This window comes from Xyrauchen texanus, chromosome 27 (genome assembly GCF_025860055.1).
Source record: "Xyrauchen texanus isolate HMW12.3.18 chromosome 27, RBS_HiC_50CHRs, whole genome shotgun sequence".
NCBI classification, from domain to species: domain Eukaryota; kingdom Metazoa; phylum Chordata; class Actinopteri; order Cypriniformes; family Catostomidae; genus Xyrauchen; species Xyrauchen texanus.
This window is the reverse complement of record NC_068302.1, coordinates 7087029-7111954: the sequence shown is the minus strand read 5'-3', so window position 1 is coordinate 7111954 and position 24926 is coordinate 7087029. Positions and strand designations below refer to the sequence as shown.

Below are 24926 nucleotides of genomic sequence, written 5' to 3'. Positions count from 1 at the left end.
CCAAATGCCCATTTTCAAGAGGGCGCTACAGATCCACCCTTTCAAGCCCATTTTCAAGGTGGTGCAACAGATCCCCCTGAACATTCCCACCTGCAACTTTTGCCTAACCCTAATGGCCGATGACTCTGATGGGTGTGTACAATTTCAAGAGCTTTCACGAATGTTCACTACCCAAAAACGAAAACCTTGAAAAGAATAACAATAATAAGAACCCTCAGAAGAAAAATAGGGCCTCCACACTTTCAGTACTTGGGCCCTAAATATAGTTGCAAGCAGCGATGATGGGCCCAAGCACCATGGGTCCATTTCCACCTGGCTGCTTTCAGAAAACAATGCAAGGTGGACACATGCAATTGACATTCTAAACAATTCTGAAGCAATTTGGGTAAATATAAGAGGACTATTTTAAAGTCTGTTGTAAGAGCCCCCAAGACTAAACATACATCTCAATTATGATCTAAATATCACACATTGCCCACAGAATATAAGACACTGTTTCCCATTTTTTGTCATTCATTTAATGCCTCACCATGGCAACACCGTTTGATATATTCAAAATCTGTTCACAATTTAGCTTTTCAATGTCTTGTCATAATGTGGTGACAGTCTCATGATTCCCCTAGGAGGAGTATTTAAAAGTTCAGAGCCTGCGATTTTCAGAAAATCCAAAATGGCTGACTTCCTGTTGGGTGGAGCTAATGACTGAGTATGAAAGTCATTCGGATTGATGATAACATATATGTACCAATTTTGGTGACTGTAGGTGAAAATGGGTGTGCTCCAGAGACCCTGTTACATACCCATTTTAAAGAGGTGAAACAGAGCCTCCCTTCTTGTCATGTGTGTCTTAATGGCTGATGAATCTGATTTGTGTGCAAAATTTAAAGAGTTTTCACGCATGTTAAGTACCTCAACAGTACTGAAAACCTTGAAAAGATAAATAATACAAATAATAATAATAATCCTTAGAAGAACAATTGGGCCTCCGCACTTTCAGTGCTTGGGCCCTAATTATATTATATTACTATTATTATTATTACTACATTTAAGCAATTTGTCACAACAAAGAGTGCTGTTTTACTGAATAGAATTTTCAGCAATGTTTTCATTTATAATGTGATGCTCTATTGTGCAGCACTTTATTTGACAAAAATGAGACCACTGTTATATTTTGGATTATACAGTGAGGATCTGTACTGAAGCACTTTATTAAATTAGTTAAAAGAATATTTGATAAAAAAAAAATAAAATGCAATGGTATGCTACATCTGCAGCCACCTCGCTCTCATGGGACATTTTTTTGTCACACATCTTCATGACATCACAGCAAGTCAGACAGATTTCTAACTGGCATGCACCTGCCGGTGTTCACCGGTGATCGGTTAAGCACAGAACTTGCTCATCTCAAACGAGCCTATTGAGTCTGTCCTCAATGCAGCCTGTAGCGCAATGACATACTGGATTAAATCCACTATGTACTGAATCTTTGTGACCTCCGTGAATTTGGTACCCCATATAATTAAATCATTACCAAATCTACAGTATACTATTCTTTGTGCTGCGTTTGTGCCGCAAAAATGTAAGTTTGTGCTGGTTCGGTGTTTGAGATATTAGACATAATTTTTTGGGATGTGTGATGTCACTTTCCACCCCATGTGGTCCAAATTGCTCAAAATTGGTGTCATTCATTAGTGCTCGATTTGTGCCATTAACAGAATCATCATAACATATTCTTTTCTTTGTATTTAACAAGAGAGTGACATCACTGCTCCCGAATACAAGCTGTTATTTCTAAGGAAGGGAAATACATACAAGATTATTTTTAACAGTACAAACTGAGCACAAACGTCACTGCTACTGAATTCAAATTCATATTTCTAAGGAATTCAGGGAAATTGATACAGTGTTTCTTTTAAATGACAAACAAAGAGCACAAATGAACGGCACCGGTTCGGAGTGATTTAGAACATATGGGGTGGAGAGTGACATCACGAAAAGTTTCTTGCTATAGGCCTATCTAAGGAAGGGAAATAGTTAGTGTTTCTTTTAACAGCACAAATCGAGCACAAACAAACAGCACTGGTTTGGAGTGATTTGGGGTGGAATGCGACATCACACATCCAAATAAAATATATATTTGAGGTTAATATCTCAAACACCAAACCAGCACAAACGTTAATATTTGCAGCACAAATCGGCACAAACGCAGCACAAATGAATGGTATACATTTGGTAAGGATTAAATTCTATGGGGTGCAAACTTCAGAGGTTTGTTTCATACTGACTATTTATACACCACTATGCATGTTAAAAATGACAAAGCATTGGAATAATCATATTGCTCTGATTTAACAAAAAAAAAGCTAAGAATTTATCAATTTATCATAAGAATTAGGTTATTGTTATATACTCATACAATCAGTACTCTATATTGCTCCATGATATACCCTTATCTTTCAAACTGTTCTTTATCTGGGATTGAACATATAAAAGTAACCTCTCCTGTTTGTATCTTCTCCAGAAATTATTTGTTAAATAAATACATTTAATTTAATTACATTTTATTTAAATTTAAATTTGTTATCATTTTCATTTCATCCACTCTTTCAGAAAATACAAATTCTATTATTCTAAAATCTTTGTTCAGGACATCTTTGGGTCAATTTGCAATTTCACATAGAGAACTTCAATAACCTTTTTTTCAAATATTTGTTTTGTTGGTAATAACTTCTATGTTTGTGTGATATGGCTTTGTATGTATCTTCTATGTTTTTAAGTACAATACACATGTGAATATTTACTTTCTTTATTCTCTTCAATTCCATAATTAAATAAGAATATCTTTGATTTGTGGATAGTACTTTGTATAAGCCCCTTTGGGCTTTTTTAAATTTGCTTAAATTTTATTTTTATGTTGTGTACAAATATATAAATACAATTTAAAATAACAGTGGTGTGCTGACTGAACAGCTGGAGTTGCACTTACTGACCCCTGCTGACAGCAACCCACAAAAATCGGATAAACAGACTCAAAAACTCACACTATTGGTTGAGCCAATGTTGCTGTGTCGGCCAGGCTGGAGATCCTCAAACTAACAGAGGATTGTTTAAACTTGTGTCTGCATATTAAGCTGGGACAGGAGAAAGTATTTGAACATTAAGCATTGTGCTAATTAAAGCACCGCCAATAAAAAACATTTTAAAATGTATATAAGAAATCTAAAACTAGTCGACTAATTGGTTGTTGGATGACAAGCTGACCATCGTGACATATCTCTAATTGCCATGATGTGTGTGTGTGTGTGTGTGTGTGTGTGTGTGTGTGTGTGTGTGTGTGTGTGTGTGTGTGTGTAGTATATACCTGGTGATGTTTGGTATGCTGCGAGGATCTTTTAGGTCATTCTCCATGTCCAGCAGATGTGAGTTGTGGTTGTGGAGCTCTAAGGGGTTTGTGAAGCGTCTCAGCCTGAGCAGACCCACACAAAACTGAGCTCCCATCTCCTCCAGTTCTCTTGTGCCAATCTGGAGACCCTACAGACACACACAGACCACCATATACAGGCATTTATAAATCTCCATATGTCTGTAAAAGTAAACTGAAATAAAGACATTTTTAAACACAACACTACAATAACCAAGCTTGCCATTTTCTTTTACACAAATAGTGGCGATAAGACAGGAAATGATGGCGAAATGCAATTTTGCCTTACAACATTCAAGTTATGAAAAGGCAACAGTTCCAAAACTGTATAAAAGATGAAAAATTAGAATAACAGGGTTTTAAAAGCAATCATACCCCTGGATTTAATACTTAATAGAGTTAACTTTTGCTTTAATGACAGCCATCAATCTGTTTGGACATATCTCTACTAGCTTCATGAACTAGATTGAGGAATATTTTCCCATTCTTCCTTGCAGAATTGTTTGAGTAAAATGGTGGGGTGAGCGGTGATGGACCTCTCTTAATGTTGTAAGGCAAAATTTATAAATAAAGTTGTATTTTTTTGAATGGTTATAGATTTCAGGCACAAGACACAAAAAAGAGACAAAGGGAATGATGAATTTCTATAGACACTGTAATTAAAAGTGTCCACGAGGGACTGCACTAATCTTGCAGTAGTTACAAAACGTTTGTTAGGACACAGGCATATTCAAACACTGTTAGCAAAGCTGTGGCTGTAAGCAGAAAGATGCTTCATCCATGTTACTTGAGCCACTCACAGAGAACCATTATGTGTCTTACAGACAACAGACAGTGAGTCATTTCAAGAGACCTGACACTACTGCAACTATACAGATGGTCTATAGCGCCATCCTCTGCTCACTTTCATCCTGAAAACTGTGAGATTCATTGATATTTAAATGATAGTTTTGCATGTAACAGAACTGTGCTACCGACTTATGGAATCAAAATTAATATATTTTTTTGCTTTTAGTCCATGTTTATTAGCTTTGAGGATATCTATATGCCAGCTCACTCCTAAAAGTTGACAAATTAAGCTTAGATATACACATTTAAAATTAACAGTCGTTCTATTCAGGGAAAACAGATGAAAAACATTGATGAATCATCTTGCACTCAAGACATATACAAATGTTTGTCACATCAAATTGTCACATATTTGTCATATCTTCATAAGGATGTTACCATACCATACTTACAAAAGGCTAGTACTTCCTATAAAAATATGTTCCTGTGTTAATTAAAACTCTTGGGATTTTATAAAAATGACATTGTCCTTGCAGCCATATGATAAGGTTTTTTTTGTAATTAACATTTTTTAATGATTCATAGACATATCACAAAGAAAAAAAATAATATATTACATATATATAATATATATAACACATTGAATCACATTTAACCCCCACAATTACCCCTCCCCAATCAGCCACCCCACCCTTACCCCCAACGAACACCCCTGTGGTCACAAATAGGAATACACACACAAAACAAAATAAGCAAAAAAAGAAAATATAACAATCATGTATAATTAAAACTAAACCACTCACTCCACAGCCCCTCTCTGAGAGTCCCCCCAAAACACTAAATAGTTGCCCCATTTCCTGTCAAACAATTTCCGAACCCCCAGCCTTCTGTTTGACCCCTCCTCAAAAGCAGCCACCCTCCCCATCTCTGCACACCACTCTGAGAACGAGGGTGCTCCATCGGACTTCCATCCCCTTAAAATAACCTGTCTACCAATCATCACTCTGGCCAAAACACAATTTCGTATGTATTTATCCTCCAAATGTATGACCTCCTCATCTCCCAAAATACAGAGTCTGTGGCAGAATGAGATTTGAGTGTTCAACACCTCATATACAAAATTTGCACCTTTAACCAAAATTCTTGAATATTACGACACCCCCAAAAAATATGAGTGGTGTCTCCCTCTTCTGATTGAGTGTCCTTGAGACCAAGCCTATACAATTTGGAAGGGGTCCAATAAAATCTATGTAAAATCTTAAATTGCATAAGGCGGACCCTTGGGCATCTGGAAGGTGCCCGGCTAGAAGGCTGTTACTGGCCTTTGGATTTAGACCAATTGACTTTGTATCTTGAGAACTTGGAAAAGGAATAAATAATTCTGTGAAGGCAAGGCATAGATCTAGTAGAGTCAGAGACAAAAAAATACAATATAATCTGCATAAAGCAAAAGCTTATGCGCCATACCTCCCGCCACCACCCCTGGAAAATCCTCCTCCTTTCTTATCGCGGCTGCTAATGGTTTCATGGCAAGACAGAACAATAATGAGGAAAAAGGGCAACATTGCCGGGTGCCCATATTCAGAGTAAAATCATCTGAAATTAATCCATTTGTTAGTACCACCACTACCGGGTGTCTATAAAGTAACTTAATCCAACCAATAAAAGTATTCCTTTCCAAAATCTTAAAAACATAATCCCATTCTACCAAGTGAGATGGCAGTGATCGGAGATTTATCATTCGCTACTAACCACATGATATTTATGAAACGCCTAATGTTATCAGAAGAGCTGTGGCCTTGAATAAACCCCACCTGATCTATATGTATAAGATATGTCATAACTTTACTTAATTGGTTAGCCTGAATTTTGTTCAAAATTTTTACATCTAGCTGGATCAGGGAAATTGGACGGTAACTTTTACACTCACTTGGATCTTTGTCCTTTTTAAGAATCAGACTGATCCGGGCTTTTGTCATGGTTGGCGGAAGCTTTCCATTCTTTAATGATTCAATATAAACTTCTAACAAGTGGAGCCAATTCTGTAGCATAAGATTCGATTGCCTATAGGCAAGGCCTTAATTACCTCGTCAAGCTCCTCCAAGGTTATCTCAGAATCAAGAGAATTTTTTGCTCAGTCATCAGTTTAGGGAGTTCTAATGGTTCCACAAAGTTTCTAAAATCTTCATCAGTAGACAAAGACGTGGAACTATAAAGATTAAAGAAGAATTCTTTAAAAAGCATTATTAATATCAATGGCAGAGGAAAAATGTCACCACCAGCAGATTCCACTGAGGAAATGGCAGAAAAAGACATTTCTGTCTGCTTTATATATCTAGTCAAAAGTTTTCCTGCTTTGTCCTCCGACTCAAAGAATGACTGTCTTGCCCTGAATAACCAAAACTCCACTTTCCACGACAAAATAGTATTATATGAGGAGTGGTGGTGGCGTAGTGGGCTAAAGCACGTAACTGTTAATCAGAAGGTTGCTGGTTCAATCCCCACAGCCACCACCATTGTGTCCTTGAGCAAGGCACTTAACTCCAGGTTGCTCCGGGGGGATTGTCCCTGTAATAAGTGCACTGTAAGTCGCTTTGGATAAAAGTGTCTGCCAAATGCATAAATGTAAACGTAAATGTTATATCTATATTTCAATCGGGCCATCAGATGACATAAGACGCTTCGGCTGTGCCTCTGCACTTTTAATATTCCCTTCCAACTCCACAAGTTCTCGTGCTTTGGATGTTTTGATGAATGAGGCACACTGAATGATCCGACCCCTAAGAACCGCCTGCCTGCCAAACCACGTCCACAGAGGATACTGAGGACCAGTTGGTCTCCATATAAACAGTGATTTTAGTCTTTAACATTAGTTGGAAAACAGGATTTTGCAAAAGGGCATATTTCTTACATTTAAGAAAATGAATAACCTTCCTTCTTTTTATGGGGTACCCCAACCCATTCACATTCCATGTGTAGAGAGATAACCCACTCATATTACCATTTGACATTTTGACATATTAGAAAAAATTAATTGCGTGTCAAAAACAAGATTATACAGACCACATTCCCCATTAGAGAATAGAGAATAATAAAAAATGAAGCGAAGTGCACAGAGCTCGATGCTCACATGTCCGCTTCTTGCATGGCATCACCTGACCTCAAATTTTGACAGTTTTTAAATATTTCTTGTTGTTTAGTACTCTCAAATACATTATTGGTGAAGCAAAAACATGTGTGTCTATATAAGGTGTTTTTAACTACAATGTACTAACATTAAAATGCATCCATTACATTTTGTAACTAAATGTTGTTCTGCAAAATTCTCACAAGATTCACATTTGCTGCTACTGAGGTTGAGGTATGGTTAGGATTAGAAGTAGCGGTAGGGTTAAGGTAAGGTTATGTCTAAATGTGGTGACTGTCTCATAAAACTTCTAGGAGGAGTATTTAAAAGTTCAGAGACTGCAATGTTAAAAAAAAATCAAAAATGTCCGACTTCCTGTTGTGCGGACCTAATGACTATAATTATGAAAGTTGTCCGGCATGATGAGAACTATATATGTACCAATTTTGGTGACTAGTTCAAAAATGGGGGTGCTTACAAGCCATTTTAAACCAGTTAACTATCACTGACAAACATGTGGGCCGTTTGATAACAAATGCTTTGTTTTATATAAAAAAAAATCTAATTAAGCTTAAAAACTAAACTTTCATCTTCTGCAGTCTATTCTGCAATTACAACATTAGAGTGAAAAACACATTTAAAAATGTTAAAAGAGTGCATTTATAAAACATATGACATGTGAGTGACAGTAGGCTACTTATGTTTCATGTTCTCTGCTTACGATCCAATAAAATGATTGAAGAAAAAACAGCATGCAGTTAATTAGGCTTGTTTGAAGAAAAAACAGCATTTGGCTCATTTGAGATGAGCAAGTTCTGCACAGACCTGATCACTGGTGCATGCCGACTTGCTGTGATATCATGACCAAGAAAATAAAAAATACTCCCACAGTTGTAGCAGGCAGAGGGTGCAGTTTCTTTTTACAAGTTGCGCGAACCGCATGCATGGTGGGAAATGACTTGCTGACGACACAGCTAAATGCTCATTGCTTAAACAACAGTGATGTTTTTTCTCTTTTTTATCTCCAATATCATGTTTTTGTGATCCGAAATCATTTATCCGGATCATTTAGACCAAATTTGGTGAGAATCACATGATCTTTCTAGTAGGAGTACTTAAAAGTTCAGAGCCTGCGATTGTCAAAAAATCCACATTAAATCCAAAATGGCAAACTTCCTGTTAGGCACAGCTAACGACTGTAATATGGAAAGTTGTCTGGCTTGATGAGAACTATATTAGGGAAGTGAGGAACGACTAATTTCACTGACAAATTTTGAAGTCGACTAGTCTAAAAAGAAGCCAACCTTCATAAAACATTAAAAAAAAATTGGTTTATGCGACCCATTTAAAAACAAAATTCCAAATATGACCTATTCCAAATACGAATCTAAATTCAACTTAAAAGGGGCATTTTTCTGTGACGTGCTCACCTTGCATTATGACCATTGTACATTAAATATAGAACATGATACGCATTCACTGAATCAACGTTAGAGAATATTTAACAGGCATATTTATTGAAAACAATTGAATGAATAGTGCAGGACCAAAAGAGCATCCCAGCCTATTATAAACGGTATTCACTAATTAAATGTTACATAACAGTTTAAAACAGTCAGTACATTGTTGAAAATAATTAACAGGTAGACTAAGCTAAATCTACGGGAGAAAAAAATATGCACTGAAAAGACAATGTGTTGTCATGAATTAGCCATTGATCTAATATGACAGCTGTTCGGTAAAGAATGTTAACCAATAACAGCTACGATGTAAAAAATAAGTAGCTATAGGATAGAGAAAAATAGACCTGTGATGTAGCCTACAATAAACCGAATGTATTCTAAACATAACGTGAACACAGAATAAAAGATAGTTTAACCTGTAAAGCAGTCGGCACTTCGTTGAAAATAGCCTTCTTATTCAGCAGATAAAAAAAATTTAATACATAGCCTAAAACAGTAATATTCTGTGCTACTAACTCAAAAGCAAATATACTTTTTGATGAGCATTTAGTTGACAAAATTATCACATCAACATGGTCAGCTGAGGCTGATATTCTGCACTTGAAAAAGCCTGCAGAATGGAAAAATAACATACAAGCACGCACAGATTTAAAGAAGACTCAAATGTGAAAACATACATAGGGACTTTCAAACGTTTGGATCTGAAGTTATTTCATAAAAACTTTGCCGAGTTTGCTTGTCTAGCAAGAGGAGATTTTCCTGCTTGCCGTGAATGAGAGAGTGAAGAACTCTCTTGAAAAATGAAACTTGGAATTTGCTCCAGATATCCTCTTTTTAAAATAACATTTGTATTATTAATTCTATTTAAAATATTTAACCTTAATATAACAGTAATTTAAGCGCAGTCTCTGTAAAATTATAAAGCCAACCTTAAATGTGTAAAAATGTTGATCAGTTTAATAGGGGGATATATTAACCGACTAGTAATTCCAGTGTCAACTAGCAGCAACAGAACCATTTAATCGACTAGTCTCGCACATCCCTAAACTATACATGTCCCTCTGTGCACATATCTTTGCCTTGTCTTCGCCTAATGGCCAACAAATGAATAAAGTTTGATGGGTTACCTATTTAAGATATCAAGAATTCTTTCACAAAATGACAGCAGCAATGTCTTGACATTATTCTGACCAAGTTTGACAAGATTCTGATAAATATAAGAGGATTTTTTCAAAGCCTGTTTTAACTGCCACACTTCCTGCTGCCAGTTGGTAGCACTAAGACCATGAACCACAATAGCAACAGCCCACATGTACAAACAGACAGCACCAATATGATTTAAATCACACAATGCATGCAGAAAATATGGGACACTTCCTATTTCCAACTTTTTCCAGGGCTTAACGCTAAGGATTTTTTCTACTGGACCGGTTGGTCCAGTGCTTCAGATATTTACTGGCCCTGGCAACATTTTCACTGGCCCCAACACAAAAATGACAAATAGCTGTTTTTACCATTATGGCTTTATGGCGATATTACATATCATATGTTTATAACACAATGTCCCCAGGGGCCTGGGTAGCTCAATGAGCAAAGACGCTGACTACAACCCCTGGAGTAATGAGTTTGAATCCAGGGTGTGCTGAGTGACTCCAGCCAGGTCTCCTAAGCAACCAAATTGGCCCGGTTGCAAGGGAGGGGAGAGTCACATGGGGTAACCTCCTTGTGGTTGCTATAATGTGGTTCGCTCTCAGTGGGGTGTGTGGTGATTTGTGCATGGATGCCGAGGAGAATAGCGTGAAGCCTCCACACGTGCTATGTCTCCATGGTAACGTGCTCAAAAACCATGTGATAAGATGCGCGGATTGATGGTCTCAGATGTGGAGGCAACAACTTAATGTTTACGTTTTGAAACATTACCTAATTCAATGTATACTTACATTTTGGATATTGAGCAGTCCGTGATTTCCAGGCACATGTATAACTGGGGTTTAACAAAAGTTTATTACGCCTCATTCGGTGCTTCAACTCTAAAGGCGAATTAATGAGAGAAAATGTGTTTGTTTTTTACAGTGAGAATAAAACTAGCTCTCTGTGCCTTTACGAGTGCACATGCATGTTAAACAGACCATGCCGCATGGAGAGAGATGATGATGAGACATATGCATGGAGAGACATGGATTTTCAGTCCTATAGAAAGAAACTGTTGATTTCTTGTGATCCAACGTGTGGATTACAAATTTTCAACAACATGTAAAAATGAAAAATGTGGGGATTTCACACACTGTGAACACGGAATGTGCAGGGATACTTAAAATGTTGCAAAACATGTATGAAATTCCACTATGAAATTCATTAAGTGGGTTTTTTCCTGCTATTTTCTACACAATGGTAATAGCAGCTGCGAGTGTGTGCTCGATGTCTGCATGATCTTGTGCGTGCACACGACTGTGCCTTGGCATGTCCAGTATATTATGCATTTGCGTATCTTTGCGAGATAAATATACTCACACTCGCTCCTCAGTTAGAAGACTTTGTTCACTCAGTGTAATTTTTGTGCTCTCTCGCTTGATGTTTGCTTGCACTAATGTTATAAATGCAGCACTGGCCTGATCGGGCAAGTGACAGTTCTAGCAACTGGCCCGAATCTTTCTCACACTTGCCCCGGGCCATCGGGCAGTCCTTATTGTCGAGCCCTGTTTTCCATTAATTTATTACCTCACCATGGCAACACCGTTCAGTATATCAAAAATCTGTTTGCAATTTAGCATCTTCAATGTCTTGGCATAATATTGAGATTGGTGCCAGTCAAATGAATCCACTAGGAGTAGTATTCAAAAGTTCAGGGCCTGCAATTTTAAAAAATGCAAATTCAATCCAAAATGGCCGACTTTCTATTGGGTAGAGCTAATGACTGTGATTTTGAAAGTTGTCTGGCTTGATGAGAACAATATATGTAGCAAGTTTGGTGATTGCAGAAGAAACTGATCCCACAACTTTTGTATAAAGAAGGCGCTACAGAGCTCCCCAGCCACGCTCATGTATAAACTTTTGACCATGCCTAATGGCCGTGTGTGCACAATATCATGAAAATTCATGCCAAGTACCTCAAAAACATGTGAATATACATAAAAAAGAATCATGACATTTAATGCATTGCCATGGCAACATTGTTTAAGATATCAAGAATTCCTTCAGAATTTTTAATCTGCACTGTTTTGAAATAATGAAAAAACAATTGAAGAACAATTCAGATAAACATAAGTGGGATATTTCAAAGTCTGTTTAAATTGCCACACTTCATTCCACAAGTTGGTGGTGCTACGACCGTGACCAACAAAAGCCAAATCAATGTGAACGTAAGGCCAAACATTTGGCTCAATTTTGATGTAAATCACAGAAGATATGAGACACTTCCCTTTTCCCATTTTTTATGTTACTTTATCACGTCGCCATGGCAACACCATTCGATATATATAAATCCGTTCAAAATTTAACATCGTCAATGCTCAAAAGGGATAAGCTACAGAGCCCTCTGAATATGCCCATCAGAGCCCCAACATTTCACTGGTATAACAAGTTGATTCTGTATAGACCACATGCATAATATTTTCCACTTTATGATAATCAAAAACAAGATAAAGGCCATTTGTCTTAGAACACTGCAGTAAGGCAAGAAGAACCATAAGGAAAATATTTTGTCTTATATGTCTTTTTTAATGGTGCATTTACGTCATGTCGGAATTACAGTAAATTAAGAGTTTTTGACTAGTAAAAAGCAAATCACATCTTTGTCGAACACGTACTTACATGTTGGAAACTGTGAATCATAGGAAAGCTTTGATCTCTGTAATTAACAATAGTGATGTCATATACAGTAAAAAGGCCAGCAGCAAGGAAGATGTGTGGCGAAAGAAGTTGTGGGAGACTGCTACACATTTTACTATCTGATGTGTCATCTTATTACAGCTGTGCGTTTTGGTTGCAAATATTTGTTCTAAAATATTTGTAATAGCATATATATATATTAGAGAGAGAGGGAGAGAGAGAGAGAGAGAGAGAGAGAGAGAGAGAGAGAGAGAGAGAGAGAGAGAGAGAGAGAGAGAGAGAGAGAGATTTAATGTAGTATTTTACCATCAACAATAAAGTCACACATTGATCTATTTTGGTGTTTTGAGCATTGCCATAGAAACAAATAATTTCTGTGTAATTTCATAATTATGGTAATTCCGACAAGATGTGAATGTGGCATTAGTCTTATCTTTGCAGGCATGGACTAATTGCCTTGTAAAAGTGCACAAGGGCAAAATGCAGCTACAGACACTTGTAAAGATTTTAGGAGTTTTGCCTGTTTTTGAGGATGCCATGTCTTGTGTAAATTAAAAAAGAAAATCTGATATGTTTCCTGTGCCTGCTCCGAGCATGATCATCTGGTTTTTGTTATCCAGTTACACGGGTATTTAAATCTTTATGTTTGACATTTGACTTCTTTGTCTTGTGTTGTTTGTGTAACCTGGACTAATTTGTTTGTTACATCATTATATTCAAAGAAGAATATAATATGGTAATTCATATTTTAAAAGGAATATTCCAGGTTCAATACCAGTTAAACAATCAACATTTGTGTCCATTATCACAAAATAATTTTTGACTCCTCCCTTCAGTTTGTAAAAACCACAAAAAAATGCATTTACAGTAAGTCATGTATGATAGAAGTCTATAGGGCAAGACATTTTGTTAGGTTTAAAAGAAGAAATGTGAATCAGATTTTTTTATTAATGCACTTATCTTAAAGGGATAGTTCACCCAAAAATGAAAATTAAATAGCTTCAGAAGACATGGATTAAACCACTGGAGTCTTATGGATTACTTTTATGTAGGAATGTTCCGATACCATTTTTTTGAGAGAGTGTAGGGATACCTGTTTTTGTTTTAGTATTTCTGAATTCCATAATAATTTATTTACATTTTATCATCAAAATGGTGTTTAAATAAATGTATTCATTAAAACTTAAATCAAATGAAAGTATAACAATTCATTTTCAAAATGATATTATATTATTTTTATCAAATGAAGTGATTTTATAGAGAACCTCATAGTAATACCAAATGACAACATTGGAGTTATTTTTGTCAAATAAAGTGCTGCATAACAGAGCATCACAGATGTGAGATGTTGCTGAAATATAATAAAACTACTATTGAATTTTTCTCCCCAATTTGGAATACCAATTCCCAATGTGCTTCCCAAAGTCCTCATGGTGGCATAGCGACTCGCCTCAATCCGGGTGTCGGAGGACTAATCTCAGTTGCTTCCATGTCTGAGATTATCAATCCACTCATCTTATCATGTCACTTGTTGAGCACATAACTGAGGTGACATAGCACGTGTGGAGACTTCATGCTATTCTCTGCAGCATCCATGCACTCACCACGCGCCCCATCGAGAGCGAACCACATTATAGCGACCACGTTGAGGTCACCCCATATGACTCAACCCTCCCTAGCAACCGGGCCAATTTGGTTGCTTAGGAGACTGGAGTCACTCAACACACCCTGGATTCAAATTCAGAATTACTATTGATTTTTCATTATTATTATTATTATTATTATTATTATTTGTAGTATTAAAATTACAACGTGACCCAGTGTGATTATTAAACCGCAAAAGGCTGCTATTTAATGAAATAAATATGTAGCCTATATGTGCCTCATGCTAAAAAGTGAATTAGCGCTCTGTTCAATGTCATCTGCTACAAACTGCGCAATGCTCATGATGGTGTTTTCCATGTATGAGCCAAGGAGCTCTAAAAGGTAGGAGCACTTTGTGTCTTTATGTCAGCACAACACCGGCTCCACACATTCACAAGCACTCACATTTGAAGTGCGCTGCACATGCAAACTATATATTTATCTCATTAAATGGCTTTTTTTTTTAGGACATTTTAATTTGTGCGCTGAATGCTTATATAATGATACCTCAGATGGTATCAGTTTTTGGCATCGGAGCATTTTTTCGAGCACGAGTACAGTATCAGTCCTGACTCTGATACCAGTATCGGGACATCCCTACAGTTTATGTGCTTTTTGGAGCTTCAAAGTTATGACCACCATTCACTTGCATTGTATGGACCTACAGAGCTGAAATATTCCTCTAAAAGACTTTGCTTGTGTTCAACAGAAGAAAGAAAGTCCTAAACATCTGGGCTGGTATGAGGGTGAGCAAAAGAACCTTTGGGTGAACTATCTCTTTAACTGCTCAGAATACTAATCTGTATTATTATTATTTTTTGGGGTCAGTGGATACAATACAGAGGATTCAATTCCCAAAAAGTTGGGACAGTTTGAAAAATGCTAATAAAACAAAAATTATTAATTTATAAATTATATTCATCCTTTGCTATATTGAAAGCACAACAACTACACATAATATGATGTTTTACCTTGAATTTCATTGTTTTCTTGAAAATGTACAGTCATTTCAAATCAGATGATTGCAACACACTCCGAAAAAGTTGAGACGGTCAATTTTAGACTAATAACAATTTGATGAGTTGAAATAACAAGGTGATGTGAAACAGATGTTAAACCGGTGAGGCAATCATGTCAAAGTATATAAGGAGCCTCCAAAAACAGCCTAGTCCTTCAAGTGCAAGGATCATTCAAGACTTGTCAATTTGCCAATTTGACTTCTTTGGGCTCGGTCTCATCTTAGATGGAAAGTAGAAGAGTGTTTTTTGGTCAGATGAGTCCACATTTCAAATAGTTTTGGAAAAACACAGCCATTCTAGTCTCAGGCCAAAGAGGAAAAGGACCATCCCAGCTGTTATTAGTGTCAGGTCCAAAAGCCAGTTTCTGTATGGGCCAGGGGTGTGTCAGTGCCCATGGCATGGGTAACTTGCACATCTATGAGAACACCATGAATGCAGACAGATATGTAAACATTTTGGAGCAGCATATACTGCCATCCAGCACCATCTTTTCCAGAGACCTCCTGGCATTTTCAGCAGGACAACTTCAAACCACATACTGCCAGTATAACAAGTGCATGGCTGTGTAAGCAGAGAGTGTGTGTGCTAGATTGGCGTGCCTGCAGTCCTGACCGGTCTCAATTTGAGAATGAATACCCCATACAATTGTGCAGCTAAAGACCTACATAATGGATGAAAATTCGACTTTCTAAACTTAACAAATTGTGTCTTCAGTGCCTAAATGCTTAATAAGTGTGCTAGTTTCACACAATAATCTGGTTTGCCAACTGACATAAAATATAAAAGAAGTTAGTTTAAAAGTCAGCAGGCTGTAGTTAGGCTAAATTAGACGCTTATGAGGAAACAAAAAAATAGCTGCCAGACATACCAAAGTTTGTCAGGTTTATGGCATCATTTCTTTATAAAAGAGTTTTACAGAAACAAAACAAAAAAATCTCCTGACTCGAAAATTCCTCGAGCACATATTTTCATGCAAGGACTAAAAACAAAACGCATTTTCATTTTGGTTCATTCTAATCAGAATGGGTTCGTTTTCCTTTCCAATTGGTAACTGGTTAAAATGAAATTAAAGAAAATTATTATTTTTTGCCTCGTGCAACCCCGCATACACATGCATGGACGTTGTATTTTGGCTTCGCCTTATGCAACACATAATTCAATTTCATTTAAACCGTCTAAATGAAATGCCGCAGATCACAGCGGAGTTTGTCTTTGGGACAAACACCAACTAAACTAAATCTGGTAAAAAAAACTAAATAAGTTTTTCATTGAAACCTGTTTGAGTCAAAAGATTAGAGTCACTAGTTTCATCTGATATGCCATTTTTTTTTACATCTTAGCGATTTATCAAGGAACAGCACGCTGATAAACACAATATACACTAATGTGTACATAAGGACAAATTTTTCCTCAGAAATCCTATATTTACTGTGCATTTTATCACTGAGAATCAATGGGTTCATCCAAAAGCTAAAAAAAATGTGCTTTCAGAGGCTTTATATGGAGTTAGGTTGAAAATAAGATGCATTTCGAACTGTTATGAGACCAGTGCAGATAGACAGCACACTGCAGGTTAAGTCATTCACTAAATAGGGAGCAAGGGAGCATACTGTGCCACTCTCTATGCAGCATCCAATCCAAACTTCCAATAAAAAGTTGAGTTTCAGGCTGCAGATCATGTTTGGACCACTAAACATGTTTGACAAACATGAGAAAATGGTAATCAGTACTTAGATTCAGAATGTATAATGTACAATTTTATTTTAACATGGTTGGTAGTGATTGGATGATGCTGGCCATTACTTTTGTCTCAAAAACATAAATAACCAACACTCCTGGAAACATAATAAACAGTTTGATTAAAAAAAATTGACTTTAGACAGCTTGGTATTATTTAAAATTTCACAACTTAGTCCACATATGATGTTATCAATTATAAGGAAAACAATTGGCTCTAGAAAGCATATTTTTCCATGTTTATTAGGTGCTACTAGTTACAAATCAAAAAGGCAAATGGAAAATGCACACAGCAGATATGCTCAGGTCTCAGGAGGTTAAAATAACAGTACTCTGTGCTGCTAAGTGTGGGTGATGTACCAGTTGCAGTGTTACAAGGAAAAAGGGACCTGGTCTGGAATATCACACTCAAAATAGGAGACTTGCCTCAACCAAAATAATCGATAATAAGCAATTAATTTTTTTTTGAATCATCAGCATAGAAATTATAAGAAGCAAAGTATACAGTAGCCTATATAAAACAACATCTTATCAATAAATGTATTCTTCATATTAAATATATCCCCCCAAAATAAAAAAAAAATACATCTGGCCATCTAAAATCAATTAATAGACAAAATCTCTCTCTCCTGCATGCATATACTTCTTGGGAATGTTTGGACTATGCGGGCCAAATAATTGTATTTTAAATATGTACAAATTATTTAATAATTATTTAACTATTTTATTATAATTATTTGTTTAATTACAGATCTGCTTCTCTGTCAAAACCCGGCAGCATCAAATCTGTATCAATGCATCATATATAACACTATTTGAACACTTGAGGCAAATGAGAAATGTACTTTTTAACTCAATATTTGTCCTTGTAGCTGGATGAAACGTACCAGTACAACAATGAACCAAAATATTATGACCACTCACATTTGAAGTGAATAACATTGATCATCTCCTAATAAAGCCACATGCCAAGGTCTCGGTAGATTAGATGTTAAGCGAACAATTGGATCTCATACCTGTTGAATGCAGGAGAAATGGGCAGGAGTAAAGAGCTGAGCGACTTTGACAAGAGCCAAATTGTTACAGGCCAGACGTCTGGTTCAGAGCATCTCTGAAACGTCAAGGCTTGTGGGGTGTTCCCGGTCAGCAGTGGTGAGTAGCTACTGACAGTGGTCCGAGGAGGGACTAACCACAAACCAGCGACAAGGTGTTGGGCACCCAAGGCACACGAGTCCAATGAGTCCCATTTTTTTTACATCATGTGGATGGCCGCGTACATGTGTGCCGTTTACCTGGGGAAGTGATGGCACCAGGATGCACTTTGGGAAGACATCAAGCTGGTGGAGGGAGTGTGATGCTCTGGGAAATGTTCTGCAGGGAAACCCTGGATCCGGCCATTCATGTGGAAGTCATTATGACACATTCCACCTACCTAAACATCATTGCAGACCAGGTACACCCCTTCATGACAATGGTATTCTCTGAGGGCAGGATAATGCGCCCAGCCACACTGTACACATTCTTCGGGAATGGTTTAAGGAACACGATGAAGAGTTCAAGGTGTTGCCCTGGCCTCCATTTCCTCAGATTCCAATCCGATTGAGCATCTGTGGGATGTGCTGGACCAACAAGTCAGATCCATGGCACCTTCACCTTGCAACTTACAGGACTTGAAGGATCTGCTGCTAATGTCTTGGTGCCAGATTCCACAGGACACCTTCAGTGGTCTTGTAGAGTCCATATCTCAGTGGATCGGCGTTGTTTTGTAAGCACGCAGAGGACCGACAGCATATCAGGTAGGTGGTCATAATTCTTTGGTTCATCCGTGTATACATCGTAATTATGTATGTCACAGAAGATACATCCACAATGTGCATTAAGTTAAAGAAAAGTGTGATGAAGGTATTTCCTTTAGAATCAAAGCACATGTTTATAATGTTCAAATAATAAGAGAGAAGCCTTATTTTTTGGCATTTCTCTGTAATGTAGAACAGTATTAGCAATGTTACTTATAACATTCTTTCTCAGCCCTGGAACTCAAACCATTTTCTGATGCCCCCCAAAATATATATATTAAAGTAATTAAATTAATATCATAAATGTGCAACTAGTCAACTAATGGCTTAAATTATCTCCTACTAGTCGAATAGGAAAATGTTTAGTCGAGGGGCAGCCCAATATATTTCGTAATATTAAAATATATTTATATTTGTATAAACTTGATACAGAAGTACTAGTACTTCTGACATCCCTACAAGACAATAATAACAACATTTGGGGCTTAAGCCCCAGTAGCCCATCCCTAGTGGCGCCCATGTGTACCCCCACACCCTTTACCTTGTATTTGCCTTGGTCACAACCACAGAGGGTGCTCTCCATAGTGTAACTGCGCTGGACGCCAATCTCTCTCCACACCACCACACGAGCCGTGGCCTCTTTGGATCGTTCCACAACAAAACTGCAGCTGGACAAGCTGAATGCTGGAGCCATCTGAGATAGCAGCTTAGGCAGAGTCTAAAAGAAAAGAAAAAAAACAAGAGGAGAGACTTTCAGAAGCAGGGTTTAAAAAGGGTCATATCATGGAAAGCAGGATTTTTCATGCTTGTCTGATGTACTATATAAACACACTCAGCATAGGCATATACACAAAACAAAGCTTCCCAGTCCACCAAGACCATTTACTGTAATTAAGAACAGTTCAGAAATCACCACAACTATGAGCTCAGTAACATATGACCGCCAACATTTATATATATCAACACCTATTCAGTAATCAGCAACTGAAGACAGACATTGTAACTGTTATACGTCAGTAGTTCTCATATCTAGAGAAGTCAGCCAATCATAACAGAAGCATTTACAGTCTTAAAGGTACAGGAGCAAAAATGGCCTGTTGCCCTTTGAGGATGCCAATGGAAGATGCCCATTGGTTACTACATTGGTAAGTGTGTTACCCTGTATCCCAGGTCCTCATGCAGGTCACAGTTGCTGGTGTTGACATTGGTCTGCCATACAGTCTCCTTTACACTACACCCGTACATGAACACATTCTTCTTCCGTGAATGACCATGATAATCGCAGAACACCTAAACACACACATACACACACAATTAATACACAAGTGCACGCTGCCAGTGCCACTGAACACTGTAGTAGTCTTATGTGTCAATTCTCAGAGATAAGACGTCACATCTCACCAGAGGAGTTCTTCCTGTAGCTCTGAGATACTGCAGGAGACTCTTGGCGTGATAGATGGTGGGGTGCAGCTCTGCATTGGGGTTCTGCCACTGTCTGTTTAAATCCTCCCCGCTCAGAGAACAACGATGACTGCACACACACAGGGAGATGCTCTCTGATGGTTATGGATGTGGTACCATAAAGAAGTATTTCCATTTAAGGTATTTAGCAGACACTCTTATCTAGAGAATCTTTTAATTTCCATTTCCTTTCCTAATTTTGGTGGGAAAGGAAATGGTTAATGTTCATTGATGACATTAACACATGTTATTAAAAGGCATGGCAAACAAACCCCTAACCCCAAGTATTAAACTTCAGTGCGTAACTTATCCTGTTTGGGTCTAGAGCTGTCAACGGGGCTGAGAAATTACATTTTAAAGACATTATTTCAGATGGTGGTGGGTTTTTATGTAAGCATGCACTAGACGGATGTTTTGACCATTGCATCATGTCTCGCAGTTTTTTCAGTGTCATTTTTAAACGCGGTGTCAATTTGAATGGAAATTCAACTTTTAAAATGAGTCTCGAGAAACACCCGCTTTCTATTTCTCATCATTGCACTGCGTATGTTTTTGCCCAAGAATCATCATCAGTGCTTGGCACACATCCAAATATTAGAATTTAGAATTTTTATTTGACAGCTTTAGTTGGGTGTAATCAGATTACAAAGTAGCAGTAATCCAATTACTTTTTATTCAAAAAGTAATGTAACCCATTATATTTTAAATTCTTGTAATCAGATAACTACGGATCCACTTAGAGGACAAAATGGGAATTTATTTTCTGAAATAGTTTTGCATTTCTTCATAATTAGTTTTGCGTTCACTCACCATGGTTTTACTATCGTAACCATATTTTAACCTTTGTATGCATAGTGATATTTTTATTAGGTTTTTACTCCAAATACCATGGTATATGTAGTAACCCTTTTTTTAGGGAAGCACCAATTTTTTTGGGCCGATACTGGTGACCGATAATTCACTGCATATTGTGCCGATACTGATAGCCGATTGTTTTTTTATTTTTATATCCTTTACTGTGGAACTGCTAGCTAATTAATAAAATTATTTTATTTCAGAAATATGTGTCATTTAAAAGCTTGGAATTTGGACTTGCTGCTAATTAAGGTTTGGCGGATGTATCATGAATCAGAAATACACCTAGATTACAGATTTATGCTGATTTGAATGAGAAATAAATGACAATTTGCATAAATTGTATGGTGCCCATTTATATGAGTGTTTATGGTAATCCTGATGATGCACAAACAGAGAGATGGGTAAATGGATTAAACCAAACTGAGGCTATAAACTGCATGTAATGAACATTAAACAACAAAACACACAATACAAACCTTAATCTCTTTATTCATGGTGTAATATTTATGCTAGCAGCCAGACAGCAAGTGGAGTGGTGGTTTGTGTGTGTTATGCATGTGTCTCATTATCAGACGCTTACTACAGCGCTCATCTGTGACAGTTCCACTATATCACTTGTAATATAACTTAAAATGTACCTTAAAATGTGAACACAACAATCATAATAAGCATGCTAATAATGTTTTTATTTTCCCAAGTTATCAGCCAATAATATATTGATATATTGTGTATCCCTAGATCTTTTTTAGCAGTTTTCATTTTTTCTGTATTATCACTATGGTTTCACTAAGAATATCATGGTCAAAATATGGTTATTGTAGTAAAACCATGGTAAATGTATTGTGAGGAAACATTTTGCAAGGGAACACAAATTGTGAGGGCATGCATAACTATTGTGAGGGCATGCATAACTATTTCAGAAAAAAATTCCAGCACTGTTCTCTAAGGGGCTCTGTAGATTACAGTTACAGTCTTTCAATTCATTTAATTACTTTAAGTACATTACTAGGGTTACACATATTTCTTTATTTTTTCTCCCCAATTTGGAATACCCAATTCCCAAAGTCCTCTTGGTGGTGTAGTGAGTCGCCTCAATCTGGGTGGCGGAGGACGAATCTCAGTTGCCTCTGTGTCTGAGACCATCAATCAGCGCATCTTATCAACGTGTGGAGGCCCACGCTGTTCTCCACGGCTTCCACACATCTCACCATGCACCCCACCGAGAACAAGAACCACATTATAGCGTCCACGGGGAGGTTAACCCAACGTGACTCTAACCACCATAGCAAACGGTCCAATTTGGTTACTTAGGAGACCTGACTGGAGTCACTCAGCACACCCTGGATTCAAACTCATGACTCCAGAGGTGGTAGTCAGCATCAATACTAACTGAGCTACCCAGACCCCCAGCGTTACACATATTTCTAAAATAATATTACTGAATAAAATACATCTAAAACATGAATTATGTTCATATATCAGTTTTTTTGGATTTATGTGTTATTTAAAGGCCGTTATTCACGCCGACTACCACCTCTGGAGTCATGAGTTCGAATCCAGGGTGTGCTGAGTGACTCCAGCCAGGTCTCCTAAGCAACCAAATTGTAACCTCCTCATGGTTGCGATTAGAGGTTCTCGCTCTCAATGGGGTACTTACCAGTGTGGTAAGTTGTGTGTGGATCGCGGAGAGTAGCATGAGTCTCCACATGCTGCGAGTCTCCATGATGTCATCCACGACGAGCCACATGATAAGATGCATGGATTTACTGTCTCAGAAGCAGAGACAACAAGACTCGTCCTCCGCCACCCAGATTGAGGTGAGTAACCGCGCCACCACAAGGACCTACTAAGAAGTGGGAATTGGGCATTCCAAATTGGGAGAAAAGGGGATAAAAAATAAATAAACAGATAAAAAATAAATATGTGATTATTTTTTCAACAAAGTATTCAGTAATGCAATCTGATAATAATTTTAATAAAGTAATTAGTATTTGTGTTAGGTTACTTTTTTGAGTAACCCAACACTGCTAAGGACATGATTGATACCTCAAATCGAGCAGCTTGTTAAGAAAAGTTGTGCTATTACTTTTTTTTAAGAGACCAGATGTAAGATTTTTGTCTGGTGGACTATCTTGCTCCTAAATCTTCAGTGCCAGTTAGGTTCAGATAAGGTTGCTGTACCTCACTACAGACCATGGAGATAATTTGCTGTGTGTTGACATACTTGCCGTTGATGACTCCATCAGGGTTGAGCATGGGGATGATCTTGAAGATGTAGCTCTCTCTCAGACTCTGAGCTTGAGGACTGCAGCTCATGAGAAACTCCAGAGAACCCTTCATCACCCAGCTGGAGTTAGTCTCACCTGGATGAACCCGCGAGGACAGAAACACCACCGGACGACTCCCTACACACACACACACACACACACACACACACACACACACACACACACACACATTACAGCCTGGCTGAGTGTGCCACGCTCATTCACAGAGGTTGAAATGTGATAACTGTTCAGAAAAGGGTGTGGACATGTTAGAATGTTTGTGAGAGTCAATTAGTACATGTGTAAATGTGGGTGTGACGTACTGAACTGGCTGATGTGCTCATTGCTGCTGGACTCTGGCATGGCTGTGATGGTGAGCAGAGGGCAGCTGTTTCCACCCAGTGTTTCACACAGTTCATCCTGTCTGTAGTAGATCTCATTGGTACACATTCCGCTTAACTTCTGCAGATGCATCTGTTACCAGTAAAGCACATACTTTTAGTATAAATTAAAAGTATGTGAATTGGGATACAGCCACAATACTATTAAAACTCTTGATAGGGCCTTGAAAAGACACATATATCACATGTTAGATCGATTTGGGATATCAAACGAGGCTGTATTTGTACAGTACCTTCAGCATTGAGTAAGTGTATGGGTAATGGTAGGCAAAGTAACAAACATCATCTTTCTGCTGAAAGGTCACAGTAAAGGTCATGGAAAAGTAGGATTTGCCCTTTTGACCTCCGGCCGCAATGGAGCTTCGTGAGAAATGATTCCTGGGTAGATAACATGAGAAAGGAACATAAATTCTTTCAAACCATAACTGGGTGTTTCTTTGAGAACTTTCATGTCTCAGGGGTTGATTATTATTAAAACAAACAGACTTCAATTTATTGTCTTTTTGTTATATAAAGATAACATTAAAGCTGAATTGCAAACTTTTCACAAGGTCTTCATCATTTATTTTTGGTACTTTTCAAATACCTAATATGTATAGATTTAACTGTTTAAGTGTAAGGTAATGACATCAACAAATCTAGTTAAGGTCAGGAGATGGCAAACTTGGCATCCAATTAATGAAACGAGATTGGAGGTGTGGGTTATGGCTACTTTGACTTATAAAAAGCACTCAAACATTTTTAGTTTACTATTCATAAGATGCATCTGCTGACGTTGACCATGCCTTGCAAAAAAAGAGATCTCAGAAGACTTACGATCAATAATTCTCCAAGAGTTTAGATATTCATCTGTCAACAGTTAGACAGATTGTCTATAAAATGGAGATGATTTTGTACTGTGGCTACTCTCCCTAGAAGTGGCCATCCAGCCAATATGATACAACAAGCAAACTGCAGGATTCTCAATGAGGTAAAAAGAACCCTAGAGTGACCACTATAGACTAGAAGGAATCAGTGGAACTGGTTAACATCTCTGTTTATGAGTCTACTATATGGAAAACATTAAACAGGCGTGGTGTCCATGGCAGAACACCACAAAGGAATCTACTGCTTTC

General features: G+C 37.5%; 1 protein-coding gene across 5 annotated transcripts in view; it reads right to left on the bottom strand.

Moving 5' to 3' along the window:
* The window catches only part of LOC127621310 (cytosolic carboxypeptidase 1), a 76034-nt gene that overhangs the window by 5474 nt on the left and 45634 nt on the right, over positions 1 to 24926 (bottom strand). For all 5 annotated transcript variants that reach the window (XM_052094861.1, XM_052094862.1, XM_052094863.1 and 2 more), the window contains 7 exons: positions 24045 to 24189; positions 23734 to 23884; positions 23368 to 23548; positions 20226 to 20355; positions 19983 to 20114; positions 19366 to 19542; positions 3362 to 3531 (listed from right to left, as the gene is read on the bottom strand). In XM_052094861.1, the coding sequence (XP_051950821.1) occupies positions 3362 to 3531; positions 19366 to 19542; positions 19983 to 20114; positions 20226 to 20355; positions 23368 to 23548; positions 23734 to 23884; positions 24045 to 24189 (1086 nt within the window). The remainder of the gene's footprint in view (positions 1 to 3361; positions 3532 to 19365; positions 19543 to 19982; positions 20115 to 20225; positions 20356 to 23367; positions 23549 to 23733; positions 23885 to 24044; positions 24190 to 24926) is intronic.